The 18,159-nt window shown below is 49.1% G+C and overlaps 2 protein-coding genes across 3 annotated transcripts in view; both read right to left on the reverse strand.

Moving 5' to 3' along the window:
* The window catches only part of LOC140716523 (dapper 1-like), a 108,258-nt gene extending 105,212 nt beyond the window's left edge, over positions 1-3,046 (reverse strand). The window contains exon 1 of one of the 2 annotated variants that reach the window (XM_073029329.1): positions 2,344-3,046. In XM_073029329.1, the coding sequence (XP_072885430.1) occupies positions 2,344-2,604 (261 nt within the window). In that variant the 5' untranslated portion in view covers positions 2,605-3,046. The remainder of the gene's footprint in view (positions 1-2,343) is intronic. The other variant, XM_073029330.1, reaches the window with a different exon arrangement.
* Positions 1-18,159, reverse strand: part of LOC140716524 (interferon regulatory factor 2-binding protein 1-like) — a 377,150-nt gene that overhangs the window by 339,443 nt on the left and 19,548 nt on the right. The window lies entirely within an intron of this gene.

Below are 18,159 nucleotides of genomic sequence, written 5' to 3' on the forward strand. Positions count from 1 at the left end.
CTCTGAGTGGAAAAATACAGAGCAAATCCTGTGATGCTTCACACAGAAGTGATGAGAAATTATCCCCAAGAGAATGCAGGAGATAGAATACGTGCTGCTAGTTCAGTCAGTGAGGTAGGCAACGTATTGAAGGATCCAAAGGTCCATTTATTATCAAAGTGTGTGTGTGTGTGTGTGTGTGTGTGTGGGTGAGTGTGTGTGTGTGTGTGTGTGTGTGTGTGTGTGTGTGTGTGTGTGAGTGTGTGTGTGTGTGTGTGGTGTGTGTGTGTGTGTGTGAGTGTGTGTGTGTGTGTGTGTGTGTGTGTGTGTGTGTGTGTGTGTGTGTGTGTGTGTGTGTGTGTGTGCAGTATACAACTCTGAGAATTGTCTTCTCCAGATAGCCACAGAACTAAAAAACGTGGAAGTCGTTCAAAGAAAGACATCAATCCCCCCCCCCCAGCACAAAAATAAAAAGATCTCTCAATCACACCAGACAGCAGCAAGAATATTGAACCCCAAATCCCCAACCTCCTCCTTTGGGTAAAAAAACAATAGCGATCAAACCACAAGGAAGGGTTGGTAACTGGAGCTTGACCGCAAAAGCACCAGGAAATGCCAAGCAGTGTCCTCCTTTGTCTCAGGGAAGTGGGAGTGAGCACGGGGAAACTTCCAGGCCTTAGGATTGCAGCCCCTGGTGAGGGAAGGGTGGGAGGCCACGGGTGAACTGCCTGAAGGTCACAGAGGCCCAGTGTGGAGAAACCAGGTCACCCGTCCTCCCGGAAACACTCATCAGTGTGGAATCAAGTCTTCCCACCCTATTGGCACCCTCCCCCGTGCCGGGCCTGGAAGTGAGTGAGAGGCAATGCCTCAGACAACGCCTTTGGCCGTGGCGGGTGGATAGACGGGCTAATTTTCCAGCGCCCGCCGGCACCCAGAGGCCCAGCAACACACACACACACACACACACACACACACACACACACACACACACACACACACACACACACACACACACACACACACACACACACACACACACACACACACACAACCTCCGCCATCTCCACGCAGACTGTGCGTGTGCAAAGTGCTGGAGGAACTCAGCAGGTCAGGCGGAAAGGAATGAAACAGTCGACGTTTTGGGCCGAGTCCCTTCTTCCCAGCGCCGATCCCGGCACCCAGGGCTCTGGCTTCACCCGCTCCGGCCAGAGAGGAGGACAGCAGCGCGACAAAGAGCGGTCCACACGTGAAGCCAACTGGCAGTTGGCTTTCTGAACGTTAGCAAGCCACTTCAAGGTCAAAAACATCACCAGCCTGAAGTCACCCTTTGAAAACGTCTCTATTTACAAAGATACCATTTTGACAGCCACTGGCACCGCCCCTTTAATTTCACATTATCTGCTTGCCCTAATAATATCCTTCTTAAAGAGAAAGTGTAAATGTCGGTTTAAAAAAACAACACACGCCTGATTATTTCAACTGTGCTCCCCTTGTAAAACAATTTACTGACAAAATTATATTTCAATAGAAAATTAGATTTTATTGGGAAATTGGCTATATTGTAACCACATAACACGCAATTGCTCGAAACCACGATACCTGCTATAAATATCTCTTATGTAATCTGTGCGATTACAGGATTTAATCTAGCACATAGTTTGGGAGATAATTGTGCACTAGTTCTAAAACTGCTACAGGCTAGTAGCTGGTACCCAGGGCCATGAATATGTTTCAAATAGAACGCGGCCATTCAGCCCATCGTCTCGGTTGTCGGCCCTTACTTTCAGTGCCATTTTAAGAGGGGGCGCGTTGTGGGGAAGGCAAAGGATTAACGCTGACTCACATATTTTTTGCGTGTAAACATGCACTGGGTTTTCATTTGCCAGTGTGTTACAGTTTGCAACCGCCACCAACACCCATCTTAATTTTAAATCTTTAATCGCGGGGTCGACTGGCCGAGGTTTCATTCACGCCAGGAATACTGACCAAATTTCCCATTTACGGTCAAAGGGACTGAAACTCCATACAAAGTCATGTTACTTGCAAACGTCCAACAAAGGGCAGAGAAACCTCAGGCCAAATATTTAAAATAAACACTCACATCTAATGGAATGTCACAATGCATTTCAACGTGTTTGCAGGCTTTCAAAGCCAAATTAAGACGGGTTGCAATAAATATATCGGGGAGCGTGTGTAACCTTTTAGTTCAGAGCCTGTCTTAGCTCAGTTAACGAGCATCTGATGTCTTGCTTGCAAAATTGTGTCTGGGCATTGTTACGCCGGTGGTCAGGAGCGGAGAGTGTGGGGAGAATGGGTGGCGGTGGGGAGGGGGGGGAAGAGACGACTACAGAAGCGGTCACTCACCAAATGTCTCCTCAGACTATTGCCTTCTGCTTCCCTAAGACTGCCGCCTGGGTAGAAGGTGTCGCCTCCGTTTAAATCCCAGTTCAACACGAGCGGGTCCTGTTCGCGTCTATTCCCTGCGATCTGTAAAGCCTCTTTCACCAGAAATTCCTGCCTCTGCCTCAGGAACTGCAGCTCCAGGAGGCCGGCGAGACTGGCCTCCAGACGCTCTTTATTTCTGCTTCGATCCAGGTTCACCGGGAGCGACAAGCCCGAGAGCATCTCGCTATTCCGGGGTGTTATCGCTCGCCTCACTCGCCCTGAATGAAGCTTGCAGGAATGTATCAAACCCGCAGGATTTCCATGTGGCCCCGGTTTGATACTGTATCCCTAAGCAATTGATACAGTGTGTGTGCATGTGAGTGTGTGTGTGTGTGTGTGAGTGTGTGTGTGTGTGTATGTGAGTGTGTGTGTGTGTGTGTGTGTGTGTGTGTGTGTGTGTGAGAGTGTGTGTGTGTGTATGTGTGTGTGTGTGTGTGTGTGTGTGTGTGTGTGTGTGTGTATGTGTGTGTGTGTGTTACACTTTTTTTGGTCAATTTCATTAGAGGAAACTGACATGTAAGACGGGCTATGTCACTCAACCGGTAATTAACATTAGAAACCCCGCCCCTATCTCTTTCTCTCTCTCTGATTCGCCAGTCACTTTCTCTCATTACATCACCCATCAAAAACCTGGACTAACGTCCTTATTTGAAGGCTATTTTTATTGCTGTATATTGTTAAACGTGTCTGTGAGTGATTATAACTTCCTCTCTGTCTCTCTCACTCTCTCTCGCCGCCTCCAATTCCTGGCCCAGTGTGCGCGATTTGTAATATTCCCCGGGATTTTGCTGCTCTTTGCATTGCTCCCAGATTAAGGGCTGAGTAACGGGAAGGGACGGTAGGGTGTGTGAGTGGGGTGTGTTGGCGTGCTGAGGAGCAGTCACGTTGCAGTGCAACCTCGTCTAAAACAGATGCGTTTATTCCGGGGGAAAGAAAGCCGGTTTGAAAGTATCAGAGACGGCGTTTAACGGGAGAGGGAGAATAGCTCGGGAGAGACAGGAATGGTTCCTTGGATAGTCCAATCCTGGAAAAGAGCGGGCTCTAAAAGTAGGAAGCAACGCCTCAGAGTTCTTCTCGGAATCAAATGCGGCGAGAGGGGGGGGGGGGGGGGGGAACAGTTTAATCTCTTCGGTGTCTCGTGCAGGATTCTTTGCATTCCAGAGCAGCAGTTTAGATAAAATTCTATCGCAGCTCAATCAAAGCGCAACGTGAAATGCAGCCATTCCCTCTCTCCCGCCGTTTCTCACCGAGGTAACGTCTTCCGTGTTCTCCTCGGGTTCACCGACCCTGACCACGGCCGGACAAGCGCTGCGATAGTGGACGGTGACTCTGGTTTCCGCCGTGACTGCTCGGAGACCTCCTCCGTGGCCTCCTGCAGCCCCGGGACCCTCTGAGGACTCTCCGAAATGTCTGGCCCAAAGTGCGAATATGTCATCAATTGATACCTTGAGATTCACTTTCTTGTAGGCATTCTCAACAGAAGGCATCCAATGGGAGGAATGAAACCCCACACACAAGGACTGAGAAGCCAATGAAGACAAACTGTGCAAATCACACACACACACACACACACACACACACACACACACACACACACACACACACACACACACACACACACACACACACACAAATAAATAAATAAATAATCCCGAGAACAGAGTCCATAGGTTGTAGAATCAGCTCAGAGCTGGGCTGAGTGAGGTTATCCACGCTGATTCAGGAGCCTGATGGTTGAGGGGTAATAACTGTTCCTGAACCTGCTGGTGTGGGACCCTAAGGCTCCCGTACCTCCTTGTCACAGTGGCAGGTGGAGAGACGTCTCCACCAAAGGAGGTGTAAGGAGCTCCTTCCCCCCGCTAGCCTGCAGGTCACCCTTGGCAAGGGGTAGCACCTGTTTAGCCCCCAATCAGGGTCATGTGAAGTCATGGGGGCAGGTGGTGGACGGTCGTACGAGCAGCCGGTGCAGATCACAAGTCCTGGTTATGAGACCACTGACGCCAGGCAGACAATCTCTGAAGAGTATTGATAATGGCTGGGGTGACCCGTCTTGTAAAGACACCGCCCAGAAGAAGGCAATGGCAAACCACTTCTGTAGAAAAATTTGCCCAGAACAATCATGGTGATGGAAAGACCATGATCGCCCACCTCATATGACAAGGCACATAATGATGATGTCATAGCACACTGCAAATAATGATGACGTCACACGACTCGGCACATAACAAATGAACGACCCTCCTCATCCCTCACCTCTGTATTATCCATGGCTTCCTCAATCTCGAGCTTCAGGAATTCCCTCTCTAGCAAACATTTTGAGCTTACCTCTGGTAGACTTACCCGGTCTTCCTTTGTTTATACCCAATGCCAGACCTTGCTGGAGCACATTCCCAAGACGAACCTTGGAATATTTTCCTACATCAAAGGTGCTATATAAATGTAACTTACTTACTGCCTGGTACACCCCTGGCGTTTAGGGCAGCGATGACGGTCCTCCATCTCTGTCGGTGTTCAGGGCTTCCTTCATCATGCCAGTAGCTTCCTCTCGGTTCTCACTACTGTCAGTTAGGCAAGTCCGGGTGGAGGCTCAGGAATACCGACGCACTCAGAGGTAGAAAGATTCTTCATTGCTGTTCCTGTAACAATTTTCTTTGACCGGTCAGGATTGTTAGCCCTGAGCTGCATCCCCAAATCTGGAGGACCGGTGGACCACTCTTAGTCTGACCTCTACCCTTTGACCTGTTTGGCGTGAGAGGTCCTACCAAGAGCCAAAGCATAAACCCTGACTCCAGCCAACATAGCTCCGGGTCACTGAGGCACGCAATCCTCCAAACCCAACGACAAGGATATGGTCCTCTTGGAGAATATTGGTGTCTAAATCGGTGTCTAAACCCCACTCCAGAGCCCTCTGTCCCAAACATCAGACGTGAGTTTGGGTGGCACGCTGACACAGATGCAAGAGTCACTTTCTCACAGTTCCAGACGTTCAATCCTGATCTGAGGTGATGTCTGTGTGGAGTTTGCATGATAATAGACCCCCACCCCCCCCCCACCCCCACACACCATCACACCATCCAGGACATGCTCTCTTCTCACTGCTGCCAGCAGGAAGGAGATACAGGAGCCTCAGGACCCACACAACCAGGTTCAGGGATTGTTATTCCCCTTCAACCATCATGCCCCCGAAACAGAGGGGATAGCTTCAGTCCCCTCAACACTGAACTGATTCCACAACCTATAGACTCACTTTCAAGAACTCTGCAACTCACGTTCTCGGTGTTATTTGCACGGTTAACCTTCTTTGCGTGTGGCTTCTCGTTCATTCCGTGTTGTACTGTGAACGCCTGCAGGAAAATGATTCTCAAGTTTGTGTGTGGTGACACCTACATAGTTTGACAGGAAATTTACTTTGAACTTCGAATGTTCTTGAGCGTTTCCTCAGGGTGATCCGCTGTCCTCCCACTTCCCGGAAGCATAAGAGTCGGTAGGTTAATGCATATTGTTCCTAGTGTGCGTGGTAGAAGTAGAATCGGGAATGTCTTTATGAATGTGGGGGGATCAAAATGGGACTTTGTATGAGCTGTGTCGTATGACACCATCATTATGCGCCGTGCCACATGACACGGGCGATCATAGTCTTCCCATGACCGTGACTGTACTTAACAAAATTGTTTAAAGAAGTGGTTTGCCATTTGGTTCTTCTAGGCAAGACGGGTGACCCTGGCCATTATCAACTATACTCTTCAGAGATTGTCTGCCTGGCGTCAGTGGTCACATATCCAGGACTTGTGATCTGCACCGGCTGCTCATATGACCGTCCAGCACCTGCTCCCATGGGTTCACATGACCCTGACTGGGGGGGGGGGGGGAATGCTAAGTAGGTGCTACACCTTGCCCAAGGGTAACCCTCGCCACCCAAAAAAGCGGACCAAATACAGGATCATTGCAAATTGGTGTCTGACGGTCAGCATTAACTTGATGGGCTGAAGGGCCTGTTTGCATGCTAAATATCGCAGCCCCAAGGGGCTGCTCTACGTTGGAATATTCTTCCTTTCGGAGACTCGAGTCAGCTTCCCTGGAAGGATATTAAAGATCCTATCCCATGTTGAGGACGGGCAGGACTGACTTACGGAACGTTTATCTTTCAGCCCCCAGGCATGCTGCCCTCAGGACAGTAGCTTGGGGACAGGAGCCGATCACCCGCTCCTTGGCAGGCTGTGGATTTGCGAAGAAGGATGAAAGGGTGTCCGTTCGCCCCGGACAGCTGGACGGACTCACCGGGCCTCCGGTCCGATCCCGGGGACGCTCACCGGGGGGACGGACGTCGTGTGCGGCTCGCAGGCCGTCAATTCGGTGAGAGAAACCTCCGGGCTGCCTGCAGCCTTTTGGTCTCCCGGCTCAGGGAATGCGGCCGACTGACGCGTCCCAGGTTGCAGGAAGACGGGCCGAGGGATGCGCTGAAATTTGGTGGCGGACACCCCACGGGTTTGATGGGGAGGGACCACTGTCCAGGCTTTGGCTGCCTGCTCCATACAACCATCAGGGAGGAGGTGCAGGAGCCTGAAGATCCACGCTCAATATTTTAGCCACAGCTTCTTCCCTTCTACCATCAACTTTCTGAATGGTTCATGATCAACGGTCCATGAAACTATTTCAAGACTCAAGATTGTTTACTGCCATTCTTCAGTACTCGAGTGTAATCGAGTGGAAGAAGAACGAACTGGTTGCTCCTCGTTATTCCTCTTTTGTCCATCCATCCATCTAGCTATAATCTTACAGAACTGTGCAAAAGTCATATATACAGTATACTGTAATTGAACAATAAAATTATAGACAGATGGATGGATAAAACATAAAATTACTACAATACTGTGCAAAAGTCTTAGGCGCGCGTGCGCGCGCACACACACACACACACACACACACACACACACAAACTTGCGCACAGTACTGTAGTAATTTTATGTATTGCACTGTACTGCTGTCACAAAAAAAAAGAGACAAATTTAATAACATGTGTGAGTGATGATAAACCTGATTCTGATCTGGGTCTCTGTTGTGGACTGAGAGTGGGAAGGGGACAGGGAGAGGGGAATCATGGTTGGGAAAAGGGGAAGGGAGCGGGAAGCACCAGAGAGACATTCTGTAATGATCAATTAATCTACTGTTTGGCATCAGATGACCTTGCCTGGTGTCTCAGAGCTGGGCATCTCTGCACCCGCACCACACCCCCACCCATGGCACTCCATCTCTGCCACGTGTCCCACACCCCTCCCACGACGCTCCACCCTCGCCATTCCCAACATCCTTTGCTCCCGCCAGATTTACAAACTCGCTCTCCGCTCCACGTTGACAAATACAGTCCCGTGCAAAAGCCTTATGCACCCTAGTGATAAATATCTGCCCGAGACATTTGCACAGTACTATAAATAGCTTTTTTTTATCTATTACGTAAATTATATTTATCTTTGTGCCTTGCACTGTACTGTTGCAGAACTGTAAATTCCATGACATATGTCATTGATAATTAACCTGATTCTGATTCTCAAGGTCAAGTTTAATTCTCATTCAACCATTCGGCCCAATGAGACAGCGTTCCTGTGGGGCCAAGGTGCACAGCACAGTATCAACAGTCAGACACAGCGCACAGCACAATGTCAACAGTCAGACAAAGCGCACAGCACAGTATCAACAGTCAGACACAGCGCACAGCATACGGTGTAGGTAGTTACGCCAGGAGAGAAACACACAGCCACAGGAAAGTGTACAGCCCAAGTCAGAGGGTTGTGAGAGTGTGGCACGAGCTGCCAGCACAAGTGGTGCATGAGAGCTCGATTTTAACGTTTCAGAGAACAGTCAGTCAGACAGACAGACAGACATACTTTATTGATCCCGAGGAAAATTGGCTTTCGTTACAGCCGCACCAACCAAGAATAGTGTAGAAATATCGCAATATAAAACCATAAATAATTAAATAATAATAAGTAAAATATTCCAAGTGGACTTTAGTCCAGGACCAACCTATTGGCTCAGGGTGTCTGACACTCCGAGGGAGGAGTTGTAAAGTTTGATGGCCACAGGTAGGAATGACTTCCTCTGACGCTCAGTGTTGCATCTCGGTGGAATGAGTCTCTGGCTGAACGTACTCCTGTGCCTAACCAGTACATTATGGAGTGGATGGGAGACATTGTCCAAGATAGCATGCAACTTGGATAGCATCCTCTTTTCAGACACCACCGTCAGAGAGTCCAGTTCCACCCCCACAACATCACTGGCCTTACGAATGAGTTTGTTGATTCTGTTGGTGTCTGCTACCCTCAGCCTGCTGCCCCAGCACACAACAGCAAACATGATAGCACTGGCCACCACAGCCTCGTAGAACATCCTCAGCATCGTCCGGCAGATGTTAAAGGACCTCAGTCTCCTCAGGAAGCAGAGACGGCTCTGACCCTTCTTGTAGACAGCCTCAGTGTTCTTTGACCAGTCCAGCTTATTGTCAATTCGTATCCCCAGGTATTTGTAATCTTCCACCATGTCCACTCTGACCCCTTGGATGGAAACAGGGGTGACCGGTGCCTTAGCCCTCCTCAGGTCCACCACCAGCTCCTTAGTCTTTTTCACATTAAACTGCAGATGATTCTGCTCGCACCATGTGACAAAGTTTCCCACCGTAGCCCTGTACTCAGCCTCATCTCCCTTGCTGATGCATCCAACTATGGCAGAGTCATCAGAAAACTTCTGAAGATGGCAAGACTCTGTGCAGTAGTTGAAGTTTGGATAAGTACATGGATGGGAGGGGTATGGAGGGTTATGGTGCAGGTGCTGGTTGATGGGAGTAGGCATTGACTAGACGGGCCGAAGGGCCTATCTCTGTACTCTTCTATGATTCCATATATCTCAGTGTCATGGCCGAAGATTGGCGGTGCATGGATGGTTTCCTGGAGCCACGTTTCCGCAAGAACCAGCCGCAGCAGTTTCTCATCTTTCCCGATTCCGATTCCTGTCGCCACCGGACGTGAGGCAAGTTGGGTAAAGTCGGCAAGCCCCTCAGACAAAGGGAGGGCGGGTCACCCCCAGAATCATGACTGCAAGGGTAAAGATGTGGTAACGCAACCGAACGTATTGACCAACTGGCAGTGGGAGCGTAAAGAGCTCGATCACTGTTTCATACTTCTGTAAGCCACACGAAATGCTGGAGGAACTCAGCAGGTCAGGCAGCACCTATGGAGGGGAATAAACAGTCGACGTTTCGGGCTGAGGCCCTTCATCAGGGCTGGAAATAGGGAAGAAGCTAGAGTAAGTAGATGGGAGGGAGGAACGGAAAGGAGGACAAACATCTTTCCCCTTCCTTGCCGGCACTTTGTGTGTGTTGCTCTAAATTTCCAGCATCTGCAGAATCACCTTTCCAGCTCTTTGCCTCATCTCTCCCCCTCCTGTCTTCTCCAATCATTTCGGGTCTCCCCCTCCCACTTTCAAATCTCTTACTATCTCGTCTTCCAGTTAGTCCTGACGAAGGGTCTCGGCCCGAAACGTCGACAGCGCTTCTCCCTATAGATGCTGCCTGGCCTGCTGTGTTCCACCAGCATTTTGTGCGTGTTATCTGCAGAATCTCTTGTGTTTATTCTTCTGTATTTCCTTTATTTATTGAGTTCCGGTGCGGAGCAGCAGTCCCCTGATTTAACACGGGACAATTCACAATGACCAATTAACCTACCGGCCGGTACGTCTCTAGACTGTGGGACAAAACCGGAGCACCCGGGGGAAACCCGTGTGGTCACGGGGAGAAGGTACAGACAGCGGTGGGTCATTGGCACTGGTACCCACTTGCCTGCAGTCTAGCTGAACCCGGGTCGCTGGTACTGCGAACTGTTGCACTAGAACCACTGAGCTACCGCGCCGCCCAACGCTGCCAAACCGTGTCGGTCTATGAATGGTTTAATTTTGAAATTAAAAATGTCCCTTTACGCTGGAAGACCAGCAAGTCTGGGGCAGAGCAAGATGCATCTTCCGCCGCGACTCCCAGCAGTGGCCGGAGCCTGTCTCAGCGCACGCTTCTGAGGCCAGGCCGTGGTTCACTGACTCCCGTGTAAGGCAGATGCTCGGGACTGACCCCGACAAGGGGCCACCGCATCTCCCATCTGGAGCTTCTCGGCACGCGAGTCGGGTGGTCGTCTCGTCTGCGCCGCCGCCAGCCCTGGAAGGCCAGCGGGTGGTGGGATCGAATCCCCGGTGGGGAGGGCTCCTCTCAGCCTTCTTCCTGAACTTGCAGGGAGGCACTGCAGGAAACGATGAATAAACCATTCAGATTAATGAGTTCAAGGCTGCTCTAACGCACGGTGTTAAATTAGCTCTCGGGTGACAGTGATTAGATGTGGGATAACGCTGGAGGCACTGATTGCCTTTTGGCTGTGAGTGTCTGAGACTGTGTGTGTGTGTGTGTGTGTGTGTGTGTGTGTGTGTGTGTGTGTGTGTGTGTGTGTGTGTGTGTGTGTGTGTGTGTGTGTGTGTGAGTGTGTGTGTGTGTGTGTGTGTGTGTCTGTGAGTATGTGTGAGTGTGCGTGTGTCTATGAGTATATGTGTGTGAGTGAGTGTGTCTGTGTGTGTGAGAATGAGTGTGTCTGTGAGTGAGTGAGTGAGTGTGTGTGAGTGTGTCTGAGTCTGTGAGTGGGTGTGTGCGTGCTTGTGTGTGTGAGTGTCTGTGTGTCTGTGAGTGAGTGTGTTTGTGTGTGTGTGTGTGTGTGTGTTTGTGTGTGTGTGTGTCTGTGTGTGAGTGGGTGTGTGTGTTTGTGTCGGTGCACCCCTGCTACACATGTGTGACTTTCTCTGTAATTCAGGGCGTGAAATTGACCTTCAGCTTTTGCATGCAATGTTCCTGAGGCCAGCTGCCAGCCTATGTTACACCTCGCCTGATGTTATTCCCATTGAATTTACGGCTGCTTCGTTTGCATCGGCCGTACAATAGAGCGATACAGCACCGAGACAGACCCTTTGTCTCAACCCGTCTGCGCTGGCTAAGATCCCTATTTAACCCCATTTGCCTGCTGTTGGCCCATAAACCGCTAAACCTTTCCTATCCGTGTACCTCCAAATGTCTTGTCATTATACCTGCCTTCTTCCTTTCGTTATCTATATACAGTATCTGTCTATCTATCTCTCTCGTGTGGATAGGGTGGTGAAGAAAGCTTTTGGTATGCTGGCCTTTATAAATCAGAGCATTGAGTATAAGAGTTGGGATGTAATGTTAAAATTGTACAAGGCATTGGGAAGGCCAAATTTGGAGTATTGGGTACAGTTCCGGTCACCGAATTATAGGAAAGATGTCAACAAAATAGAGAAAGTACAGAGGAGATTTACTAGAATGTTACCTGGGTTTCAGCACCTAAGTTACAGGGAAAGGTTGAACAAGTTAGGTCTTTATTCTTTGGAGCATAGAAGGTTGAGGGAGGACTTGATAGAGGTATTTAAAATTATGAGGGGGATAGATAGAGTTGACGTGGATAGGCTTTTTCCATTGAGAGTAGGGGAGATTCAAACAAGAGGACATGAGTTGAGAGTTAGCGGGCAAAAGTTCAGGGGTAACACGAGGGGGAACTTCTTTACTCAGAGAGTGGTAGCTGTGCGGAACGAGCTTCCAGTAGAAGTGGTAGAGGCAGGTTATTGGTATTGTCATTTTAAAAAAATTGGATAGGTATATGGACAGGAAAGGAATGGAGGGTTATGGGCTGAGTGCGGGCCGGTGGGACTAGGTGAGAGTAAGTGTTCAGCACGGACTAGAAGGGCCGAGATGGCCTGTTTCCATGCTGTAATTATTATATGGTTATATATCTCTCTATCTTTCTATCTATCTCTATTTCTCTATCTATCTCTCTCTGTCTCTCTCTCTAAAGTTCACAGGGTCAGCCTGTGCCAGCAATATGCCAAAAGGTGGAAGGACTCACCAGCTCTTTCCCTACCCCTTCTCTCCCTCTCTGTAAAATGGCCCTTCAATCTAGATCAGAGTTTCCCAACCTTCCCTCATGGCATGGACCCCTACCGTTAACTGAGGTGTCACTCCCATTGAATTTACGGCTGCCTCTTTTGCATTGATCGTGCAACTCTTAAAGCACCGAAACAGGCCCTTTGTCTGAACCCATCCATGTTGGCTAAGATCCCTGTTTAACCTCATTTGCCTGCTCTTGGCCCATATCCCACTAAATCTTTCTTATCCATGTACCTGTCCAAATGTCTTTTTCATTACAACTGCCTTCTTTCTTTCTTTGTATCTCTCTCTCTCTATCTATCTATCTACTTATTTATTGAGATACCGCACAAAATAAGCCATTAATCAGGTTGGTGCTGGATTCCAGGAGGGGGTATTTCTCGAATGCCTACGAGATGGCTTTTCAGGGCATCTCATGGTTGAGTCCATTAGGGGATCAGCTGTTCTGGATTGGGTGCTGTGGAGTGAACTGGAATTGATTAGGGAGCTTAAGGTAAAGGAACCCACGGGAGAAAGTGATCATAATATGATCAGATTCACCCTGAAATTTGAGTAGGAGAGGCTAAAGTGAAGATATGAAAGCCTGAAAGTACATACAACCAGGCTGAAGGGTTAGCTGCAGTCCTCCACCCTTTAGAGGAGGAGTCGGCCATCTGGCCCGTCGAGCCTGCTTCGCCATTCAATAAGATCATGGCCAATCTCCACCTACCTGCCTTTTCCCCATAACCCTTAATTCCCCTACTATGTAAAAATCTATCCAACCTTGTCTTAACTATATTCACTGAGGTAGCCTCCATTGTTTCATTGGGCAGAGAATTCCGTAGAGGGGATATGAGGGAATGTCCGGGCAGCTAGAAATATAGAGAGTTCGGAGAGCGGAGGTTGGTTTCTGCGATGTGCTTGTTCTCGTGTGTTTGTAAATTACAATAATTTTATCTTTCCATTGTTCTGCGACTACAGAACAACACAATAAGTCAGTGATAAGAAATCTGATTTTGCCACCTTTCATTAAAGCCACGCACACAAGATACACACAAGAAATTGTGCAGATGCTGGAAATCCAGAGCGACACAGGCCAAATGCTGGAGGAACTCAGCAGGCCAGGCAGCATCTACGGAAATGAATAAACAGTCAACGTTTCAGGCCAGGACCCTTCTTCAGAACTGGAAAGGAAGTGGGGTGGGGGAAGGTGCCAGAATAAAAAGGTGAAGGGGAGGGGAAGGAGGGTGGCTGGAGGGTGAGAGGTGAAGCCAGGTGGGTGGGAAAGGTCAAGGGCTGGAGAAGAAGGAAGCTGATAGGAGAGGAGAGTGGACCATAGGGGATTGGGGAGGAGAAGGAGGATAGCTGGAAGGAGAGGAGAGTGGACCAGAGGAGAAAGGGAGGAAGGAGGGGACCCAGGGGTAGGCGATAGACAGGAGAGAAGAGGTAAGAGGCCAGATTGGGGAAAAGAAGGAGAAATCGGTGTTCATGCCATCAGGTTGGAGGCTACCCAGACAGACGATGAGCTGTTGCTCCTCCCCCCGAGGGTGGACTCAGCTTGGCACAGGAGGAGGCCGTGGAGCGACATGTTGGAACAGGGATGAGAATGGGAATCAAAATGTTTGGCCAGCGGGAAGTTCTTCCCTTTGCAAATGAAGTGGTTCACCCAATTAATTAGCCCACCTAAAGGGTTCATTATTCCTGCTTTGCTTATTGAAAGGTCAATGGGTACATTCAGCATCAGAGAAATGGATACGATACACATCCTGAAATACTTTGAGGATCTTGCCAACAATATTAAACTAACTGGTCATGCCAAAAGCTTTTGGGTCCTCCTGGAAGGTATTGAAATAGGAGTTGGTTGAGAACTAACCAATCAGGAGGGACGGATGATGGGGGTATAAATACCACCAGACTAGACACGTATAGACATCATTCCTGATGAAGGTGGCGGAGTTTGTCATCGAGACGTCTGTGAAACTCGTCTCCTGGATCCAGCTGAACCCTGAGAAGAGTTTATGTGTCATATATCACTCAAGCCCTTTACAACTGGCCTGTGAATCCCCCCCCCCCCCCCCACCTTGTCTCTCTCCCTTTCAGAACAAGGACGCACGAAGTGGGCTGTTTTCCAACATTCTGGCGCACTCCCAGAACCTAGCAAGTTTTTGAGAAATTTCACCCATACATTCGAGGCCGTGGTACAACATCAATTAACCCTACCAGCCCACGTGCCTCGGGGATGTGGGAGGAATCTGGAGCAGCTGGAGGAAAAGCAGGCCGGGTGGATTGGTACGGGGCCAGAGGCGAGGGTCGGGCTGGTCCTGCTCACAGCTCCGTGACATTTACCCCACACCTCACTGTACTGTGTCCAGCTGCTCTGGGGTTCGTACCTGTGAGCTCTGCGATGCTTTGCCCCGCTGTATGATAAGCTGAGGCCGAGGCTGTGGGCCGACTCCGGAGGCTTTGTGTCTATGGACTCACTTGCGTTCTGAACGCTGCTTGCTTGCTTTCACTGTCTGCACGATTTGTGTTTTTCTCTCTCTCTCTCTCTCTCTCTGTGAATTGGGTGTTTGTTAGATTTTTGTTAATGGCTTCTTTTAGTTTCAAATTATGTATGCAGCATACAACCCTGATATTTGTCTTCCCCACAGACAGCCAAGGAACAAGGAAAACTATGGAAACCGTACAAAGAAAAAGATTAAACTTACCCCCCCCCCCAATGTGCAAAAGGAATCATGCTGACAGCAAAAATAATAACAGAATATAAAAACACAAAATCGAAAGTGTCCAGTTTCAGTTCAGCTCATTTCATTATCTGCAGGCTGCCCCAATTCAAAATTGCCCAAAGTAGCAGCAAAAAAAAGGAGCCAGAAACCAGAAGCACATCGTAATGTGAACTACAGAGACTGATTCACAAACCCAGAACTTCCGCACTATTCTCCAACAGCAGCGAGGGAGAGAGAGAGGGGGACCGTTCGAGTGCGGGAACCTTCCTCCAGGAGCAGTGAGTGAGAAGGAGAGAGAGAGAGAGAGACTGTTGCACACAGACACCTTCCTCTGGCAGCAGCGAGCGACAGGCTGGTAGACTGAACACCCGCTCGTCCTCCGCTCACTCCTCAATGATTTCAGTCTTCCTCAGTACTTTAGCCAGTGAGAAATGGAGTTGATCACGGTCTCCGGGCTTCTAGGCCTCTAGGCCGCATCCTTCGCTCGAAGCCTCACGGAACCCTCTGGGAGACAGCAGAGCCCCAGACCCTGCTCAATCAGCCCAAAGACGCACCACCAGAATCTAAACCACAGGCTCCATCGGTAGCAGAACCATTTTTGAGGAAAATTTTTTTTTAAAGAAGCCAGCATCCATCAGTAAAGATCTTCAACATCCAGAACAAGCCCCTCATTGCGTTACTACCATCAGGGAGGAGTCTGAAGTCTCACACTCAACATTTTAGGAACAGATTCTTCCCCTCCACCACCAGATTTCTGAACAGACTTTGAACCCATGATCACTATCTCACTATTTCTCTTTTGCACACGTAACTTCTAATAATTTTTATGTCTTGCACTGAAATGCAGCCATGAGATAACAGATTTCACCACGTCGGTCAGTGATGGAAATGTTTGATTCTGATTCTGATTCAAACTGCCTGTTGGTTGCTCATCATCGTCATTGTGTGTCGTGTCTTCCATCTGTCTAATAAATTCTTCAAACCTTTTGCCTCTCCATCCCTTGATGTGACTTGTGAACATCGTCTGCTGTTGACCGTGACTTTTTCTTCCGTCAACTTTTTCCATCTCTGCAAGATTTTCGAGCTTTTCTTTCCTCAGTACGTGTCCCAGAAATTCCAGCTGCCGTTTCCTGAGTCACAGTATCAATGTTCTTTGTTAGTGAAATCGAAACCTGCTGGATATCCGATGTACAGTACTGTGCAAAAGTCTTAGGCATGTTTACATAGCTAAGACTTTTGCACAGTATGGTGGTAATTTTATGTATTGCACTGTACTGCTGTCACAAAAGAAAAACAAATTTTGTGACGTGTGAGTGATGATAAACCTGATTCTGATCTGGGTCTCCACTGTGGACTGAGAGTGGGAAGGGGGTAGGGAGAGGGGAATCATGGTTGGGAAAAGGGGAAGGGAGAGGGGAGGGAGCGGGAAGCACCAGAGAGACATTCTGTAATGATCAATAAACCAATTGTTAGGAGTCAAATGACCTTGCCTGATGTCTCAGGGCTGGGTGTGTCTGCACCTGTGCCACACCCCACCCCTGGCACTCCTTCTCTGCCACCTGTCCCACACCCCTCCCTCGCCATTCCCAACATCCTTTGCTTCCACCAGATTTACAAACTCACTCTCTGCTCCATATTGACAAGTACAGTACTGTGCAAAAGTTTTAGGCACTCTAGATATGTATGTATATGTGTCTCGTGTGTGTGTGTGTGTGTGTGTGTGTGTGTGTGTGTGTGTGTGTGTGTGTGTGTGTGTGTGTGTGTGTGTGTGTGTGTGTGTGTGTGTGTGTGTGTGTGTACACACACATATATACACACATATATGTTTATGTATAGCTAGTGTGTCTAAGAGACTTGCACGATACTGTAGGTACAACATAGAAACAGAACTTTGTCCTTGCCAACCAAATTGTCCACCTGAATTAGTCCTATTGACCCATATCACACTAAAGCTTTCCCATCCATGTATCTATCCAGATGTCTTCTCGATGTTTTCATAGCACCCACGTCTACCATTTCCTCTGGCAGTTCGCTCCCCCTGTGCACCAACCTCTGCATGAAAAAGCTGTGCCTGAGGTCCCCTTTTCAGCCTTTCCCCTCTCACCTCAGCTTAACTTTATGCCCTCAAGTTCTGCAGTTCTCGACCCTATGTCTCCACCCACCTTATCTATGCCCCTCGTGAGTTTTTACCCCTCTGTGAGGTCACCCCTCAGCCTCCTGCACTTCAGGAAACTCAGCCCAAGCCAATCCAGCCTCTCTTTAGAACTCAAACCCTCCACTGCTGGTTACATCCTTGTAAATGTAATTTGCATCTTCTGCAGTTTAATGACTTCCTTCCTGTAGCTGGGTAACCGGAGACCCAAAGCTTCATTCGATATGGATCAGGCTGTTCACCCACAACACAGTTCACCCAAACTGGCTAAACTAACAGCTATAAACAAGAGAAAATCTGCAGATGCTGGAAATCCAAGCAACACACACAAAATGCTGGAGGAGCTCAGCAGTCCAGGCAGCGTCTATGGAAAAGAGTAAACAGTCGACGTTTCGGGCCGAAACTTTTTGTCCATAGTCAGGCAGCATCTACGGGAATGAGTATCTAGCGGACATTTTGGGCCCATACCCTTCTTCAGGCCTGGGAAGGAAGGGGGAATGAAAAGGTGGGTGGAGGGGAGGGAGGCTAACTGGAAGGTGATGGGTGAAGCCAGGTGGGTGGGAAAGGTCAAGGGCTGGAGAGGAGGGAATCTGATCGGAGAGGAGAGTGGACCAGAGGAGAAAGGGAAGGAGGAGGGGATACAGAGGGAGGTGATCGGCAGGGGAGAAGAGGTTACAGGCCAGAGAAGGGAATAGAAAAGGGGAGAGGGAGGGATTTTTTTTACTGGAAGACAAAATCAATTTTCATGCCATTAGGCTGGAGGTTACCCAGACAGAATATAAGGTGTTACCATTCACCCTGAGGGTGGCCTCATTGTGGCACAAGGGGAGGCCAGGGACCGTCACGCCGGAATGGGAATCGGAATTAAAACATCCGGCCACTGGGAGCCCTGCTTTTGG

The sequence above is a fragment of the Hemitrygon akajei genome, chromosome 25 (genome assembly GCF_048418815.1).
Source record: "Hemitrygon akajei chromosome 25, sHemAka1.3, whole genome shotgun sequence".
NCBI lineage: Eukaryota > Metazoa > Chordata > Chondrichthyes > Myliobatiformes > Dasyatidae > Hemitrygon > Hemitrygon akajei.